The sequence below is a fragment of the Cnephaeus nilssonii genome (assembly GCF_951640355.1).
Source record: "Cnephaeus nilssonii genome assembly, chromosome: 6".
Lineage (NCBI taxonomy): Eukaryota > Metazoa > Chordata > Mammalia > Chiroptera > Vespertilionidae > Cnephaeus > Cnephaeus nilssonii.
Window position 1 is genome coordinate 49548466 of NC_137077.1, and position 15700 is coordinate 49564165.

The window sequence follows — 15700 nt, forward strand, 5'->3', positions numbered from 1 at the left end:
GATGGTCTCTGACCTCTGGGTGGGACCAGACTCAGAGGCCAACTATATCCAACGGAAATAAACTGTCATGTCTGCCTTGCCCCAACATTCAAACCCCCCAGAATCAAGTCTGGGCTGTGACGGATCCCCCCTGCTGCTGGGCTCCCCGGGCCACAACACTACACTCACACTGTCCGTGGGAACTGTTGAGCAATGGGAGTCATTCAGAAAAACAACCACTCCTTCCCTGTCAGCTGCCCGCCGGCTGTCCATGCCTCCCTCAGTGCCATGCAACTGGGGGCCCAGCCCCTCATTCCTGGCCAGAGAGCCAGCTGAGTCCCAGGCCCGCTCCCTCCCACCCCCCTGCTTGGGAGCAGAGGCAACACCCAGAGAGGAGCCCCAGTGGCAGACTGGTCATCCCTCCAGCTCTGCCACTGAGTGAGGCTCCAAAGGGGCCTGAGCTTCTGGAGCCTGAGCAGGTCTCTGGGGGTGAGATCCAGCTCTCCCACTTCCGCCATGGGGGCTGTTGAGTGTCTGGGCAAAGGCTTGTGCCGAAGAGAAGGGGGTCTTACCTTGGCCTTGTCCAGGAGCTGAGCCCCTGCTGTCTGTGGCCCCAGCACAAGCCAAGCCCTATCCTGAGAGCTGGGAGCTAGGGCACCTGGGGCCAAAGGAAGCCAGACGTGGGGAGCTCCTCCTGAAAGGCAGGGGACTTGCCCTTGGGAATAAAGTGCAGATTGAGTGCAGATGTCTGAGGAGCCAGAGCGATGGGCTTTGGCAAGGAGGCTTCCCAGAGAGAGGAGAGGGGGGAAGATGTGCGCTGGTACGAGGTGCGGGCAGAGGGCAGCACGCTCCCCCCAAGCGTCAGGAGCTGCAGGAGGTGGATGAGGAGAAGATGCCAGACAAGAGGCTCTGGCTTCGGAGGCAGTCGTGGAGGCTTGGAAAAGGCAGAGGCTAAGGGCCTCATGTGCTGTCTGGCGGAGGTCACAGCACCAGGCGGCCCACCAGCGGCCTGCCTTCCCGATGAGTTTCACCTGCAGCAGGGCAGCGCTGGCTGAGATCAAAACACAGCTTCCTCTCTGTGCCAGGTATGAGATTCCAACCTCAGTGACTAAAGTGGAGCCGGGCTCCTCAGGGGAACACAGGCCCTCGGGGTGGGAGAGTTGTGGGGGATCCACAAAACCAGCTGGGGTTCCGGGTGGAGTCCTGGCACCAGCCCTTCAGTCTGATTGGAAGATTTTCCACCAAGAGACTCGTGACCACCAGAGGGCATCACCACCCCATGATGTGGTGTCTTCACCGCCTTCCCTGGAGAAGCTGGGGAGGTGAGGGTGGAGGTGGGAGCCAGCAGCCAGGTCTCTGCGCTCTCAGGGGAGCTACCAGCAACGGAATGAAACAGCCCCTGGGGTCAAGAGCCCCGGGATCTCGTGGTTATAGCACCCGTTCGGCCACCCTCTTGGCCTCAGCTTGCCTCCTCTGTTAAAGGAGGGCTTTATCCACGTGGTAATCCGCCTGGACCTTAAGGCCCTTTCCAGCGCTGAAATTCCTGGGTTTGGGGAATCGTGCAATGACCCTGACAGAATTGCATCTCCCGAGCCCACCCTTCCTCTGGGGGTCTCTAGGGCTCTCTGCCTGGCAGGAGGAGGAGCCTGGGCGACCTTCTCTGGGGGTGGCCTCTCACGTGGAGGCAGGGAGGCAGACTGACCTGCACACTGAGGGGCGTCTGCCTCCGCCTGGGCCTGAAGGAGGAATGTCCGCAGGGCTGTCCACCCCGGTGCTGTGCTGCCCACGGCGTCCTCTCCACTCCGGCAGGGAGTGTCGGTGAGCTCGCCCCTCGGGGAGAGGTAGGAGGGTGGCCCTTTCGCAGGTCTCTTCGGGGATAAGCACAGGAATACAGAGAATAGAAACCATTGCCTCTCCTGCCTTCGCTCGCCTCCCCACCCCCACCCCACCCCCAGCACAGATGCCGTCTGTCAGGAGCAGGCAGCAGACGGTCCAGGGGTCCATCTGTGCTAATGCTTCACAATAGAGTCCCATGTTTCCCCACCGACACCCGCTCAGCCCCTCCGCTGATGGCCACTTGGTGGTGCCAAGGGGAGAAGTGGGAGGAGGAAGAGGAAGGCACCCTGGGAGTCAGCTCTCCGCTCCTGGCAGTCCCCCTCCACCCCTGCCCCCCACCCAACAGGCATCCTGCCATCTGGACTTGTGTAATCACTGAGGGGCAGAGAAGTACCCCCTCCCACCCACACCTCCTGCAGGGCAGGGCCCGGGGGCCCGGGGCCTGGGGGTGGGGAAGAGGCAGACACACAAAGTCAAGGAGACAAGGAAGCAAGGAGACTGACAGACCCGTGAATGAGATAAACAGGACACAGCCAGGTGGATGTGGCCACTCGTCCCTCCGAACGCCTCATGCCAGGTGTCCAACACAGCACTGGTGCAGACACCACTCGCTGCCAGCCCAAGAGCCGCTGTAACCCCAGTGCCCAGCCAGGACCTGGCCTGGAGCAGGGCTTCCACGCAGGGAGAATGAAGGACTGAAGGTGACAGCATCATTTCGTGGTGGATTGCAGGCTCTGGAATCAGGCTGCCAGGGTTTGAATCTCAGCTCTGCCACTAAGTAGCCTAGAGCAGTGGTCGGCAAACTCATTAGTCAACAGAGCCAAATATCAACAGTACAACGATTGAAATTTCTTTTGAGAGCCAAATTTTTTATACTTAAACTATATAGGTAGGTACATTGTTATTAACTTAATTAGGGTACTCCTAAGCTGGCCTTTGCTAAAAACTCAAGGGGCCAAAGAGCCGCATGTGGCTCTCGAGCCGCAGTTTGCCGACCACTGGCCCAGAGCAAGTTACTGAACCTCCCTGGGCCTCAGCTTCCCGTGTGTAAGGGATGGTAATGACACCTATTTCCCAGGGTTGTCATGAGAACCCAGTGAGTTAATTTGTGCGTGTAAAGCACATGCAGGACAGGGTGCACAGCACATGGTCCGTGTTGGTGAGTGTTAGCTATGAAGGCCGACACGGGGACCGCGCTTCCCTGGCCTTGGCCTCTGCTCAGTGGCCGATGTGGTGCTTGACACCCTGTGGGGGTTACCCGCCCCTCAGACGCCAGACCTGGCCTTCCACTTCCTCCTCTCACTTCTTATTCGGGCACCTCTGACGACAGAGCCTTCAGCTGGGCCGTCCCCACCTCTCCCGCGGCCTGGGCGCCCTGGGGATGGTCCCTGAGACTGGGTCAGAGTGGCTGAGCACACCCCAGCCCTGCACACCGGGGCAGCGGAGGCACGCCCCCTCCCCAGGAGTCAGCTCCTTCGTCTGGGGGGAAGGGGTCTGTGAGCTCTGACTCAGGAGCTGAGGGGCGATTTCTCCAGGAGGGACCACTCTTCCCCTCCGAGGGGCCGGCCCCTTCCCTTCCCCTTGACTTGGGGGGAGGAGGAGGCCCCTCTGCCCTCTGCTGGGGACACCTGGGCCTCTCCCTCCTTGGGCTTCCGCACCGCCCTCGGCCTCTCCCCGGCCTGCAGTCTTCTGCAGCCCCCAGGTCTCCCGGAGCTTCCCTGGGCCGCCACACCTCCTCGCAAGGACCCCCTCCTGCTCACCCACCGCCAGACGTCCCAGAGTCTCCAAAGCCATCCCTCCGCCAAGTTCACGTCTCCCACGCCAGCCCCTCCACAGCACCCCTCCCCCAGGGGTCACGGAGACCCTGGAGCCCGCCCGGGGCGCCCTGCTTCCCACCCCTCTCCTCCGCGGCTAGGTTCCCCCGCCGCCCCCGGGAGTGCTCGGGTCCCCGACTTTCCCCCGCGCGCCGTGGGCCGGGCTCCGGGCAGCGCCCCCCGGGGGCGGGGCCTGCGGCTCTGGGGGCGAGGCCGCCGGGAGGCCGCCCCCGCCCCGGGCCCGCCCAGCGGAGCCTATAAAGGGAAGCGCCGGCCGCCCGCCGGGCTGGCACCCCGAGCTGCAGTCGCCCGCGGCGCGGAGCGAGCGCCTCCGAGGGGCGCGGGCCGCGGGCCGGAGCGATGACCCTCCGCCGACTCCGGAAGCTGCAGCAGAAGGAGGAGGCGGCCGCCGCCCCGGACCCCGCCGCCCGGGCTCCCGCCTCCCAGGTCGCCCCGGCCCGGACCCCGGCCTCGGGCGCCCCCGCCGCGGCCGCCGGCGCCGGGCCCCCGGGGGACGAGCTGTACGCCGCGCTGGAGGACTACCACCCCGCCGAGCTGTACCGCGCGCTCGCCGTGTCGGGGGGCACCCTGCCCCGCCGGAAGGTGCGTCCTCCCTGCGCCAGCTCCGCGGACCCGCTCCGGGGCCCCGACCCCACCCCAGGGTCCCTTCCCCCTGACCTCAAGCCCGCCACCCCCCCCCACCTGTGCCTGCTGACCCCTGCACCCCCTGCGACCCTCCAACATTCTGCTCAGGGTCCCCCAGTCCGCCACGATGTTCCCCAGCCCGCACCCCCACGGCCAGGTCCAGACCTGCCGAGTCCCCTCGGCCCTCCCCCGGAGGTGCCCGCCCCTGGCCCCCGCAGCCCACGCCTCCACGCCGCCCCATCTCGGGGCTCTCCCTCCTGACCCCCCAGCACCCCCTTTCCTCCTCATCCATCTGGCCGGCACCCTCCGCGCCCTGCCTCCCGGAGCCCAGGGGACTTGAGACGCCCAGGGCCCCTCGCCCGGCTCCTGCAGTGGAGCGGGGACCGGGCTGGGGTCCCGCCGCTCGCCGACCCCCGGAGGGTCCCGGTGGAGAGGAAGGGCGGCGGGCGTGCGGAGCCCCGGAGCGCTCACCCCTCGGAGGGAACTCTGGACGCCTGGGCTGGGCCTGCCGCCCTGCGTGCGGCTGGTGCGGGGGGCGAGGTCACGGCTCCTGGACCTGGCTGGCCCGGACTGGCTGGACCGGACGCGGTGGGAGGGGTCCCAGGGCGCCCGCGGGGCAGGAAGGATGCGGGCCTCGCCTGCCCTCGGAGTCTCCCCTCCTCCGCGGGTTCTTCCTCTGGCCTGAGGGAACCCGAGCTCCCAGAAGGGGGGCCGGAGGGTGGGGGTACAAGACCCAGGTTAGGAGAGGGGGCTGGTGGCCTTTCCTTGCTCGGTCCCCCTCCTCCCCCCCTGGCCCTTGGCTCCCCCCACACAATGAACAGCTTGTTGAGAATTTGCATTTTATGAAAATAGGGTGGGAAGACAAAGGGGTCTCTCTCTGTGCGGCCCAGTGCTTCCTCCCGGGCCCTTTGGGAAGTGTCCCCACCCCGAGGCCAGTCTTTGGTTCTGGAGAAGGAGGGTCCCCTTATCTTCCTAGCCGTGGGGAGGCTTGTGAGGAGAGTTAACAGGGGCACCAACCAGGAAGGCCCAAGGCTCCTTGGGGCTCATGGGATAATGGCTGGTCTGGGACAGGACTTCTTCCAGGGATCAATACTTTAGGGGGAGAGAGAGGGGGGAGGGAGGGACTGTTTTAGTTTCCCAAGGGCCCTAAAGAGGCAGGAACCCTCAGCTCTTTCATTCCCCCAAAAAAATATAAATAAATAAAAATAAAAAGAACTCCCAATCTCTCTCCTACGTATGATGAGACTTAAGGATACATTTGAGGGCTAAGGCTTTTGTTTGTTTGTTTTTGTCCCAGAAAGCATCCAGTGTCCAGGTTGAGCCGGGCACTGCTGGTCCCTGAAACAGTCTGTACTTTGGAGGAGGCATTGGCCCCCTGTCCCCTGCCTTCCCGCAGTTGGGCTGGGATTGCCCGCCCTCCAGACCTGGGCCCGGAGCCCAGCTCCCCAAGCCACTGTCTGCGGCTGAGAGATTAGGAGAGGCCTGACTCGCAGGCGGTCTCTGGAGGGCCTTGACAGGAGTCCGGGAGGCCTGAGCCCTGGCCGGCATGCACCCCGGGGTGGAGACTATTCTGCCTACATGAGTGAAACGCCCACCCCCAGTGTGGGCTTAGAGGTCCATGTGTCTGGAACCCAGGAGGACTGTGTGTCTCCGCAGTCCCAGTTATGGGGAGAATGCCATGGGGTGACACGGATAGTGGACTTAGCAAGTAGTTACACCAGCACCAAAGCAGGTGTGCAACTGGGACCAGACTACAGGGAGAGCTGGGGCCGGGGCCGGGGCCGGGGAGGGACCTCCCAGAGCCAGGCTCTCAGCATCTGCTCAAGGACAGCCCTTTTCTCACCTGCTCCTTCCGGATTCTCTATCTTCCTGCCCAGGGTTCAGGATTCCGCTGGAAGAATCTCAACCAGAGTCCTGAACAGCAGCGGTAAGTAACCACCACCCCTGCCCCTGCCCTGGTTCAAAGCGGGGAGGTACCTGGGTGAGGTGGGGGGTAGCCTGACAGTATCTCGGCCCAGCCCGGGGCAGTCATGCTCCCACCCTTTCAGCGTGGCTCCCTCCCTTGAAGTAAGGGGCAGGTGTGGGTGTGGGTGTGGGTGTGGGTGTGGGCTGTGTGAAGGGGGTGGCAGAGAAAGAGTCCCTACTTTTGAGTCATCAGATGCTCCTCAACCCACCCCTGGTCCCTGCAAACGTCCCCTCCCTGGGAGGCCTGGACCTGGGAGGTGAGGAAGTTAAGAGAAGTTTTCAGGGTCCTGAGCCCTCCCAGCCCCAGCAAACCCAGAGGGCCCAGACCATAGCCGAGCTGTGTCCAGCTGCTTCAGTCTTGCTGCCCCGGCTTCCAGAACCTGTCCCACCCTGTGGCAGCCCTGTTAGGAAGGACCTGAGGGAGTGCAGACATAAAGGCTGATCCAGGCCCCACTCAGCCGGGTCCCGATTTGGGCCTGGCTTCTTCTAAAATGGATCAGCTGGCCAGATTGGCCTGTTTGGTGCCTGAGCTGAGTTGTTTTTATATGTCTAAAGCCGTGGTCGGCAAACTGCGGCTCTTTGGCTCCTTGAGTGTGGCTCTTCCACAAAATACCACGGCCTGGGCGAGTCTATTTTGAAGAAGTGGCGTTAGAAGAAGTTTAAGTTTAAAAAATTTGGCTCTCAAAAGAAGTTTCAATCGTTGTACTGTTGGTATTTGGCTCAGTTGACTAATGAGTTTGCCGACCACTGGTCTAAAGGGTTGTTAAAATAAAAACAAAGAACCATATATTAGAGGCTGAATGAACTCTGAAAAGCCAGCCTAAAATATTTACTATCTGACCCTTTGCAGAAAAAGTTTGCCAACCCTTCCGGAAAACCAGAGAGCACTGGGATAAACACGGACTTCTCAGTCCCCCTGCTCCCTTCCCCAGCGCACTCAGAGGGTTCCAAGTGGGGAGGCGCTCAGGTTGGGGCTGGGAATTGCCACTCAGCATTTGGGGAGTATCTGGGTCAGGCTGAGAGCTGGGGACCTGGGTCTCCGGGGCCTTCCTGAGGCGAGGAGCCGCGAAGGGGCCTCTGGCAGCTGCTTTAACTCTGCCTCTGGCGGGGAGGGAAGGAAGGGGGTGGAGTGGGCAGAGGAAACTCTAGGCTCCCCAGCAGGCGAGGATCTGGAGCGGCTCCAGACCATTGTGTCCAGTGGGCAGGCCTTCAGTGCGGGAAGGGGCGGCCTTGAGCTCCCCTCCCCCAGCCCTCACATCTGGTGGGCTGGCCCCACCGCAGCTGGGAGGAGCAGCTGTGGTCTGGGCTCAGCCTCGTGACTGGCCTCTGGGGGGCAGGGCCAGCCCTCTTCCCAGGGCTGTGGATCGGAGGAGGAGGCTCCGGGCTGGGGCTGAACTTAGAGCCTCCGCTAACTCAGTAAGGGGTACTCTGGGGCTCCTAGGAAGGAGGAACCGACTAAGAAATCATCCAGCCAGTCCACCAGCTCTGGGGGCTGGACATCCCCAGGGCCTCCCCCCACCGGAGGCTGGGTGGACTCTGGGCGGCTGGATGAAGCTGCTTTCCGCTGGGCATGGGGAGGACATCCCAGCAACCTGTGATGAGAATGAGTTGTCACTGGAGACAGGGAGCCCTGACGGCATGCTCTAGAGCTGACTCCAGCGGCAGTGGCGGGCCACGCTCTGGGACTGCCAGGCTCCTTAAGTGCTGGCAGTGTTGATGAGACGGCCCTTGTGTCTCTGCAGGAAAGTGCTGACTCTGAAGAAGGAGGAAAACCAGACCTTCGGCTTTGAGATCCAGGTGGGAGAAGCTGGGTGCAGAGCAAGTGAGGGGTTGGGAGGCCAGTCTGAGGAATGGGTGGACCCTGCCCCAACCCAGGCCTAAGGGTCCCCTCGTCTATTACAGACATACGGCCTTCACCACCGGGAGGAGCAGCGTGTGGAGATGGTGACTTTTGTCTGCCGGGTTCATGAGTCAAGCCCTGCCCAGCTGGCTGGGCTCACGCCAGGTGGGGCCTGAGCTCAAGGCACAGGGCTCTGGGAAGGGGTATAACCTCACTCCCAAGCAGAGGGGGCAAGAAATCTCTTCTAAAATCAGTTCCCCTTCCTTGTCCTATTTTAGGAAGGCCAGAAAGAAGAATGGATAGATTCCAGGCTTAGGATCCAGGCAAATTTGCCATTTACTATGTGATCTAGCAGTCTCATCAATAAATGGGGGCAATAACACATCCTCACATTATAGTGTGGAGAAGGGGTTCCCTTGACACAGAGCCAGGGCCAGGTAAATGCCTGATGATTTTTTTAAAAATATATTTTTTTATTGATTTTTTTGCAGAGAAGAAGGGAGAGGGATATAGTGTTAGAAACATAGATGAGAGAGAAACATTGATCAGCTGCTTCCTACACACCCCCTACTGGGGATATGCCCGAAACCAAGGTGCATGCCCTTGACCGGAATTGAACCTGGGACCCTTCAGTCTGCAGGCCGATGCTCTATTCACTGAGCCAAACCGGTTAGGGCTGCCTGATGATTTTTTGCCTCCTCCTGGCCATCTGGTAACCCAGCACCTGCAGGAACTGGGGAAGGAGCAACATTCCCTTAGATCTGCCTGATCTTAGGGATCAGGGCCTATCCTGCCCCTGACCTGGCCCAACTCTGGGGTACCTGTGTTACTTCCTCTAACAAGGAAATGATGCCTCTAGTAGGAGACCCTGCGGATTGGCCAAATCTAGAGTCCCAAGTCCCAGGAAGGAGCAGCATGAAACTGCACAAACTGACCCCTCCCAATTCTATTACCATTTTCTTCCCTAAGCCCTCACCTGCTTGCCCACTTACCAGCAGGCCCTCACAGCCAAGTGATGTATTGCAACTTTGCAAAACAGGTTCACACCCCCTCTCCTTCCTGATCCCTGAGGTAGGCACAGCTGGGATCATGCCCTTTTTGCACAGTTGGGAAAGGAACTCTCAGAGATGGTGGTTTGCCCTGCCTGAGGTCGGGAGGCTATGCAATGGCACAGGGTATTAGAAGCGCTCATGCCCAAGGCCAGTGTTAGTTCTTAGCTTGGTGCTCCTCACCCTGCCCCCTTCCTGTCTGTCTGGATCTCATGGCAGCCTTTGGGCTAGACTGAAATAACCTTCTGGGGGGGGGGGGGCAGCCCCAAAGTTGCTGGGAGGGCTCAGCCTTTGGGGTCAGAGCTTCCTGAGGGAGGAGTGTGGGGGTGGGTTTAAGAGGGCCTGACCCCTAGGCTGAGGTCCGGGCCTGGACAACTTCTTCCCACAACCATGGGGAGGTGGAAGGGGGAGTCCAGGAGGATTCTGTGGGGTTACTGCCCCTACCCTTTCTGGCTGGGATTCTCCCCCCACTGAGCAGATGCTGACCTGACCCCCTCTCTTCCTGGCAGGGGACACCATCGCCAGTGTCAACGGCCTGAACGTGGAAGGCATCCGTCATCGAGAGATCGTTGACATCATTAAGGCATCTGGCAACGTTCTCAGGTGGGTCCAGGTGCCAGGGTCCCGGTGAGGCCTGAGCTGAGCTCAGCCTGTCTTGGTGTTTCTGCATCCTGGGCGCTCACTCAGCCTTGGGTTCCCCAACCTCCTCAGGCTGGAAACTCTGTACGGAACTTCCATTCGGAAGGCGGAACTGGAGGCGCGCCTGCAGTACCTGAAGGTAAAGCAGCCCGGATAACGTCCAGCTCCCGCCGTCCTCTCCCCCAGCCCCCGCCCCTGCAGGCCTCACTCTTCTTCAGGGGGTCCGTTATCTGAACCTCCATTTAACCGTAAGGTTTCCCCTGTGAGCTCCCCTATCCCTCAGTCTGTACCCCCCTCTGGCTCGTCTCTGGCTGGCTCCTGACAGGGAGCGGGTGGTGTGTCTTGCAGCAAACCCTGTATGAGAAGTGGGGAGAATACAGGTCCCTAATGGTGCAGGAGCAGCGGCTGGTGCACGGTGAGTACAGTGCGCTGTGAAGGGCCATTTGTGCCCCTGCTGATACCTTCACACTCGCGGCCATGTTTTCCCCCAGAACTGGTAAGTGGGTTACTTCCCCCTCCAAAGTGAAGAAAGGTTTGTTGAGCTACTACTTTGGGTACAGTACCGCCCTGGGCTGGTGCACACACATTGCTAGTTTATTCTCAATAGTCCTCTGAAGGCAAGTATTCGATAGTCTCTCCATTTTACAGATGGGAACACCAAGGCTCAAAGAGCAGGTTTTCAAATCCCTTCCGTGGCTCATGTGCCATACGGAAGTGGTCCTCATGAGGATCTGAGTGCATCATTCATTTTACAGACAGGGAGGTGGGACTCGGCGCTGGGACTTGCCCAGGGCCACATAGATGGTTAATAGGAAGTTGCTGTGACCCCCCCTCCCCCCGGGCCCCCCAGCTGTGCCCTCTGACGGCCCTCCCTCCTGTCTTTGGCCCTGGCAGGCCTCGTGGTGAAGGACCCCAGCATCTATGACACGTTGGAGTCGGTGCGCTCGTGCCTATACGGGGCTGGCCTGCTCCCCGGCTCACTGCCCTTCGGACCCCTGCTGGCCGCGCCCGGGGCCCCCCGCGGGGGCTCACGGCAGGCTGGGGGCGACCCCGACGACGCCGTCTACCACACGTGCTTCTTCGAGGGCGCCCAGCCGCCCCCATCGCCGCCCCCGCCGCCGCCCCCCGCCCGCGCGCCGGCGCTGGGCCCGGCCGAGGCGCTCCCCTCGGGGCTGCGGGCGGGGCTGAGCCGCAGCGCCAGCGTGCGGTGCCCGGACCCCGGGGGCGGCGGCGGCGGCGGGGGCGCGCCCGGCTCGCTCTGGACTGAGGCCCGCGAGCAGGCCCTGTGCGGCCCCGGCCTGCGCAAAGCCAAGTACCGCAGCTTCCGCCGGCGGCTGCTCAAATTCATCCCCGGACTCAACCGCTCCCTGGAGGAGGAGGAGAGCCAGCTGTGAGGGCGGGGCGGGCGGGGGAGGTATTTATTTATTTATTCGTTCCTGCCAGTGCAGAAAGCAAGGGGGCGCGGGCGAGGGAGGCGGGCACCCGGCCGCGGGGGACCCCAGGAGCCCAGAGCAGCGGGAGAGGGTCCTTGCCAGCTCAGCTGGGCGCCTGGCTGGTCTCTGCCCAGCGGGGAGCCCCGGCCCCAGACGCCTCTCCTCCTCCCCCCTTAGCCTCAGTGGGAGCCGGCGCAGGGAGAACCAGCCGGGCTCGGGCTCGGGGCTGGGAGAGGTTCGGGGGCCATCCTCCATCTGGTCAGCAGTGCCTTGTGGGGTGTCCAGGAAAGCTCCTCCTGATGGGGGACCCTGTCCCACGAAGCCTCCCCTCAGCTTTACTCGCCCCTTGGCCTTGGAGAGAAGTGGCTATGGCCTGTGGTCCCCCCACCTTCCATACACACAGTTCCAGCTAAAGGGCCCCTCCCTCCGGCCTTAACCCAAGGGCTCGGCCTCGCCCTGGGGCCTGTAACTAAGGTGGGCTCTCTGCCCCTTGGGGGACAGAATGAGCACGTCCGGGTGGGGTGAGGGCAGGACCGGCTGTTCCACCATTTCGCATATTGTTGCTTCTGAACCACAAACTGTATAAAATGGACGGTTTTTGATCTGTGTCAGCGTGGTGACTGCCTGACGGAGGGAGTGGGCTCAGGCAAGCTCTGACTCCACCATGCACCCACCTCCCCGCGCACACACACGTGTACGCACAAACGCTGTATTTTACACCTTGTTTACCTGGAGCCTGCAGCCAGGGAAATAGTCGGGGGATTTCTAACGTACGAGTCTGGGCCTGAACCGGAGGCCCACGCTCTCTTCAGAACGTAGCCTCTTGTTTCAATGCATTTTGAGTCTCCCTCCCCAAATACCCACAACAGGTGGCGGCCACGGCTCCTGAAGTCCTGGGTTATCCTTGTGTAGATAACTGTGCTGGGCACCCCTCTTCCCAGGGCCTGGGGTCTCCTGCAGAGGAGACCGTAGCCATCATCCAGCCAACTTGAGACAGGCCCCGTCACGGGTCTCCTCCGTGGGTTCCCAGTGTCCCCAAAATAAGAGTTCTAGCTCGAAGGCTTGGATTTCTGATCCCTGCCTGGCTAGTCTCCCGCTCTGGGTCCCTGCTCTGGCCACCTCGTTTTACCTGGTCCACGGCAGTTCCCTCCCCTTGGGGGGGTCTGCCCTTGCCCCTCCCAGAGCTGGCCCCTTCGGCCCTCGACTCTGCCTCCCAGAGGTCTTGCCGCCCAGTCTGAAATACAGTCACACCCTTCGGCGCGAAGGAGTCCTGTTTTATTTCCATCATCTTCCTCGTCACCACCTGAAATTGCCTGCGTTTTTATGGGGTTTGTGTTTTGCCTGGCCTCCCTCCTTCCTTTCTTATCCCTGGACCATCCCTTCACACAGCAAGCCGTCGGGGGGGATGAGCTTTCCAAAAAGGAAGTCCGAGCACAACCCTTCTCGGCTTAAAACCCATTATGGCTTCCCCTGGAATAAAAGAATAGGATCTAAACTGTTTTCCATAACACGTCCCTCTGGGCAGACACATTGTAAAAAGGCCTCCCTCCCTCTGGGTTGACAGCAGCCACACAGGCCCAACCGCTTCACAGCGCGAGCCGTTCCTGCACGAAGCCCTCCAGGATCTGGCCCCTGCCTCTCTTCAAACTCAGATGGTTTCTCCTTCCGTGTCACTTCTATGTAAGCCCCTCTGTTCTTTCTAGTCCTCTTCCTCAAGGGTGCCAGCTTCTTTCCTGCCTCTGGCCTGTGTCCATGCTCCTCTGTCTGCCTGGAATGCTCTTCTTTCCAAGGCTGATTCCTCCTCCTCAGGGCTCAGCTTAAACATTACCTCCTCAGACAGGTTTCCCTGACCAGAAGTAGTTCCCTGTCCCCATTCTTTATGTTGAGCCCCCCCCCCCACCGCCCCATTTTCTTTATAGCATTTACTACCAATTGGTAATTCTTTAAAAATATGTTTTTATTGATTTTAGAGAAAGGAAGGGAGAGAGAGAAACATCGATTGGCTGCCTCAGATACACACACCCCAACAGGGGATTGAACCCACAACCTGGGTATGTGCCTGACCAGGAATCGAACCGGCGAGCCTTCGGTGCACAGGACGAAGCTCAACCTACTGAGCCACATCGGCCAGGACTACCAATTGGTAATTTTACGGACTTCTTTTGCCTTCCTAAGGCAGGAAACTCTGCCTCGTTTACCTTGTACCTCCAGGGCCTAACACAGCCCGGCACACGGTAGATGATCAGTAAATGGGAATGCCTCCTTGGGGCCAGCCCTGTAGAGAGTTAACCACTGCCTCCCACCTCGCAGCCCTGGGTGTGGGGAGGAGCCCTCCCCTGCTCCACCTGTAACTGACATCTGTGGGCCCCTTTCACGCAATCCCTTGGGGGCTGGGTGTCAGCTCCAGACAAGGCACCTGCACCTGGCGGCCCTACCCTCCCTGGTCCAAGGGAGGGAGGACATTTGGTTAAGAAAATGGAGCTTCCCCAAGCTCCCTGTTTGAACAGCTGCTCTGCTGTGATGACAGACAGAGGCCCCCAGGGGCTCAGGCCTAGAGGAGGGGCCCTCTCACCTGGTTTCCAGACCCAGGGGACCATTTGCCTGGGCATGGCTGCCACCTCCCTGGGGGCGGGACTATCCGGCCTCCCTGCCTTCCTCCTCCCAGAACAGATGCCCAGCCGCTTTCCTCCCAGCCGGTTCTTCCCCTCTCCATGCAGCTTGTCGGGAGTGATGTTCGGACTCCTCGCCCGGGGTTAACGGGGGCTCCTGACTAGCCCTGTGCACCCAGAGGAGGGGGAGAGGGTACCCAGGGCGGGCGGGGCTGGATCCCACCTCTCAGCTGATGGGATGACGGCACCAGCACAGCAGTCTCCTGCCGTGTAGGTGGGTGACAGGGAGTGACTAATGTGTGAGCTGCGATGCTAAAAATTAACCCAGGAATGGCGTTGGGTGGAGGGATGGGTGTGGGTGGGGAAGGAGCAGGGACTCACAATATCGTGTGGTCGGTATTCCCCCTGCCCTGCCTCCCCTCCTTCACCTCCTACCGCCCTTCTGGTCCTCCCAAAGCCTCAGAGGACTCTAGGCCAAAGGGAGCCCCCATAATGCCAGAGAGGAGGAGGAGAGTGGACACCGCTCCAGGTCTTGGGCATGGTAGAGTGAGGACACAGCCCTGCAGACGGAGTTCTGGTCTGAGGTCCCCACACAGCACCGCATCGGCCCCATCTCCTCAGCATGGTGGCTGCCATGCCCTGAGTCCCCTGGCTCTTCCCCCTCTGCCCGGGGCAGTGGGGGGGGATCAGAGGCAGCCGGTGCACAAAGACAAGGCAGTTCCCAGCAGCAGGCCAGAGGGGGACAGTGGCGGGGGGGGGGGGGGGGGAGCCGTATATCCCCAGCACTGTACCAAGCACTTCCACACCCATCACCCCACTCAGCCTCACAGCATAGCTGAGCCATGTACCAGGGCCCCCATTTTACAGATGAAGACACAGGATTAGAGAGGTTAAGGTAGCACAGCTGGTGCCTGGCAGAGCCGCATCCTCTCAGATCTGCTTGTCTCTAGATCCTGGCTTGGGGAGGGGAAGGCTTCTTGGAGGGAGTGTGAGGACAGGGTCAAAGTGGAAAAGAACTATTGAGAGGAGCTTAATCTTTAAAGTTGTGGGACTCGCTTTGGGGGGGGGGGGGAGGGTGGGAGTGTGGAGTGTATATAAAGGGTGGGACCCGGAAGAGCAGGGTCTGAGATGTGCCAGATAGCAAAAGGAGGAGATGGGGTCCAGAGGGATCCAGGTTCCACAGATGTGGGTGCTGTGCTGGGGTGAGCTGAGAACATCCCCATCAAAGGGGGGGCTCTTGGGCGGGGGCTCTCGGGGCCACAAAAGGGGCTTGGGCTTGGCCAAGAGACTTGTTGACCCACCAAAGAAAACCTGTTAGGAGCGAACCATAGACCAAACCGGGGACTTGAGCTGAAGGGCTGCAGGAGGAGAAGAGGCGAGACAGCAGACGGCCTTTCTGCTCACCAGTCAGTCATGAGCGAAGTTGGGGAACTGAGAGGCTGTGGGACTCCCCAAGGGTCAAGAGAAACGTCAGGCTGTGTCGTTGGAAGGCTGCCTGGTCCTGCACTGACGAGTGGATGGGATGACCTAAAGGAGGGCGTGATGGGCTACAAGGAGTGAGAGAGGAAGGGACAGGGGCGGTGAGAGGGCTGGCGACCCAGGAGGCTTTCTCAATAGAATAAAATAGCCAGGAACTGAGACAGACGCTGGTCAGTAGAGCAGGTGGTCTGACCCCTGGTGGTGACCTCAGAACACTGCACCTCTCTCAGCTCTGACCTCACAGACAGGAGACCAGCAGGGTGCTGGGAAGGCAGCTCTCCCTCCCAGAGCCCACCTCTTCTGCCTTCCTTCGCCCTGCCCCACCCTCAGAAAGCGGAGCCTCCTCGGAATCCCACTCTCTGACACCTGGCCGGCCCAGCATTGAGTGGACAAACACTTCCTGGAGGCAGTT

The 15700-nt window shown here is 60.9% G+C and overlaps 1 protein-coding gene across 1 annotated transcript; it reads left to right on the forward strand.

Moving 5' to 3' along the window:
* The first annotated feature begins 3780 nt into the window (after positions 1–3780).
* TAMALIN (trafficking regulator and scaffold protein tamalin) lies at positions 3781–11804 on the forward strand. The gene is made up of 8 exons (XM_079774153.1): positions 3781–4232; positions 6152–6201; positions 7982–8036; positions 8142–8244; positions 9638–9731; positions 9840–9906; positions 10116–10182; positions 10662–11804. The coding sequence occupies exons 1-8, from the start codon at positions 3990–3992 to the stop codon at positions 11159–11161; spliced, it is 1179 nt and encodes a 392-aa protein (XP_079630279.1). The 5' UTR covers positions 3781–3989; the 3' UTR covers positions 11162–11804.
* Positions 11805–15700: the final 3896 nt, after the last annotated feature.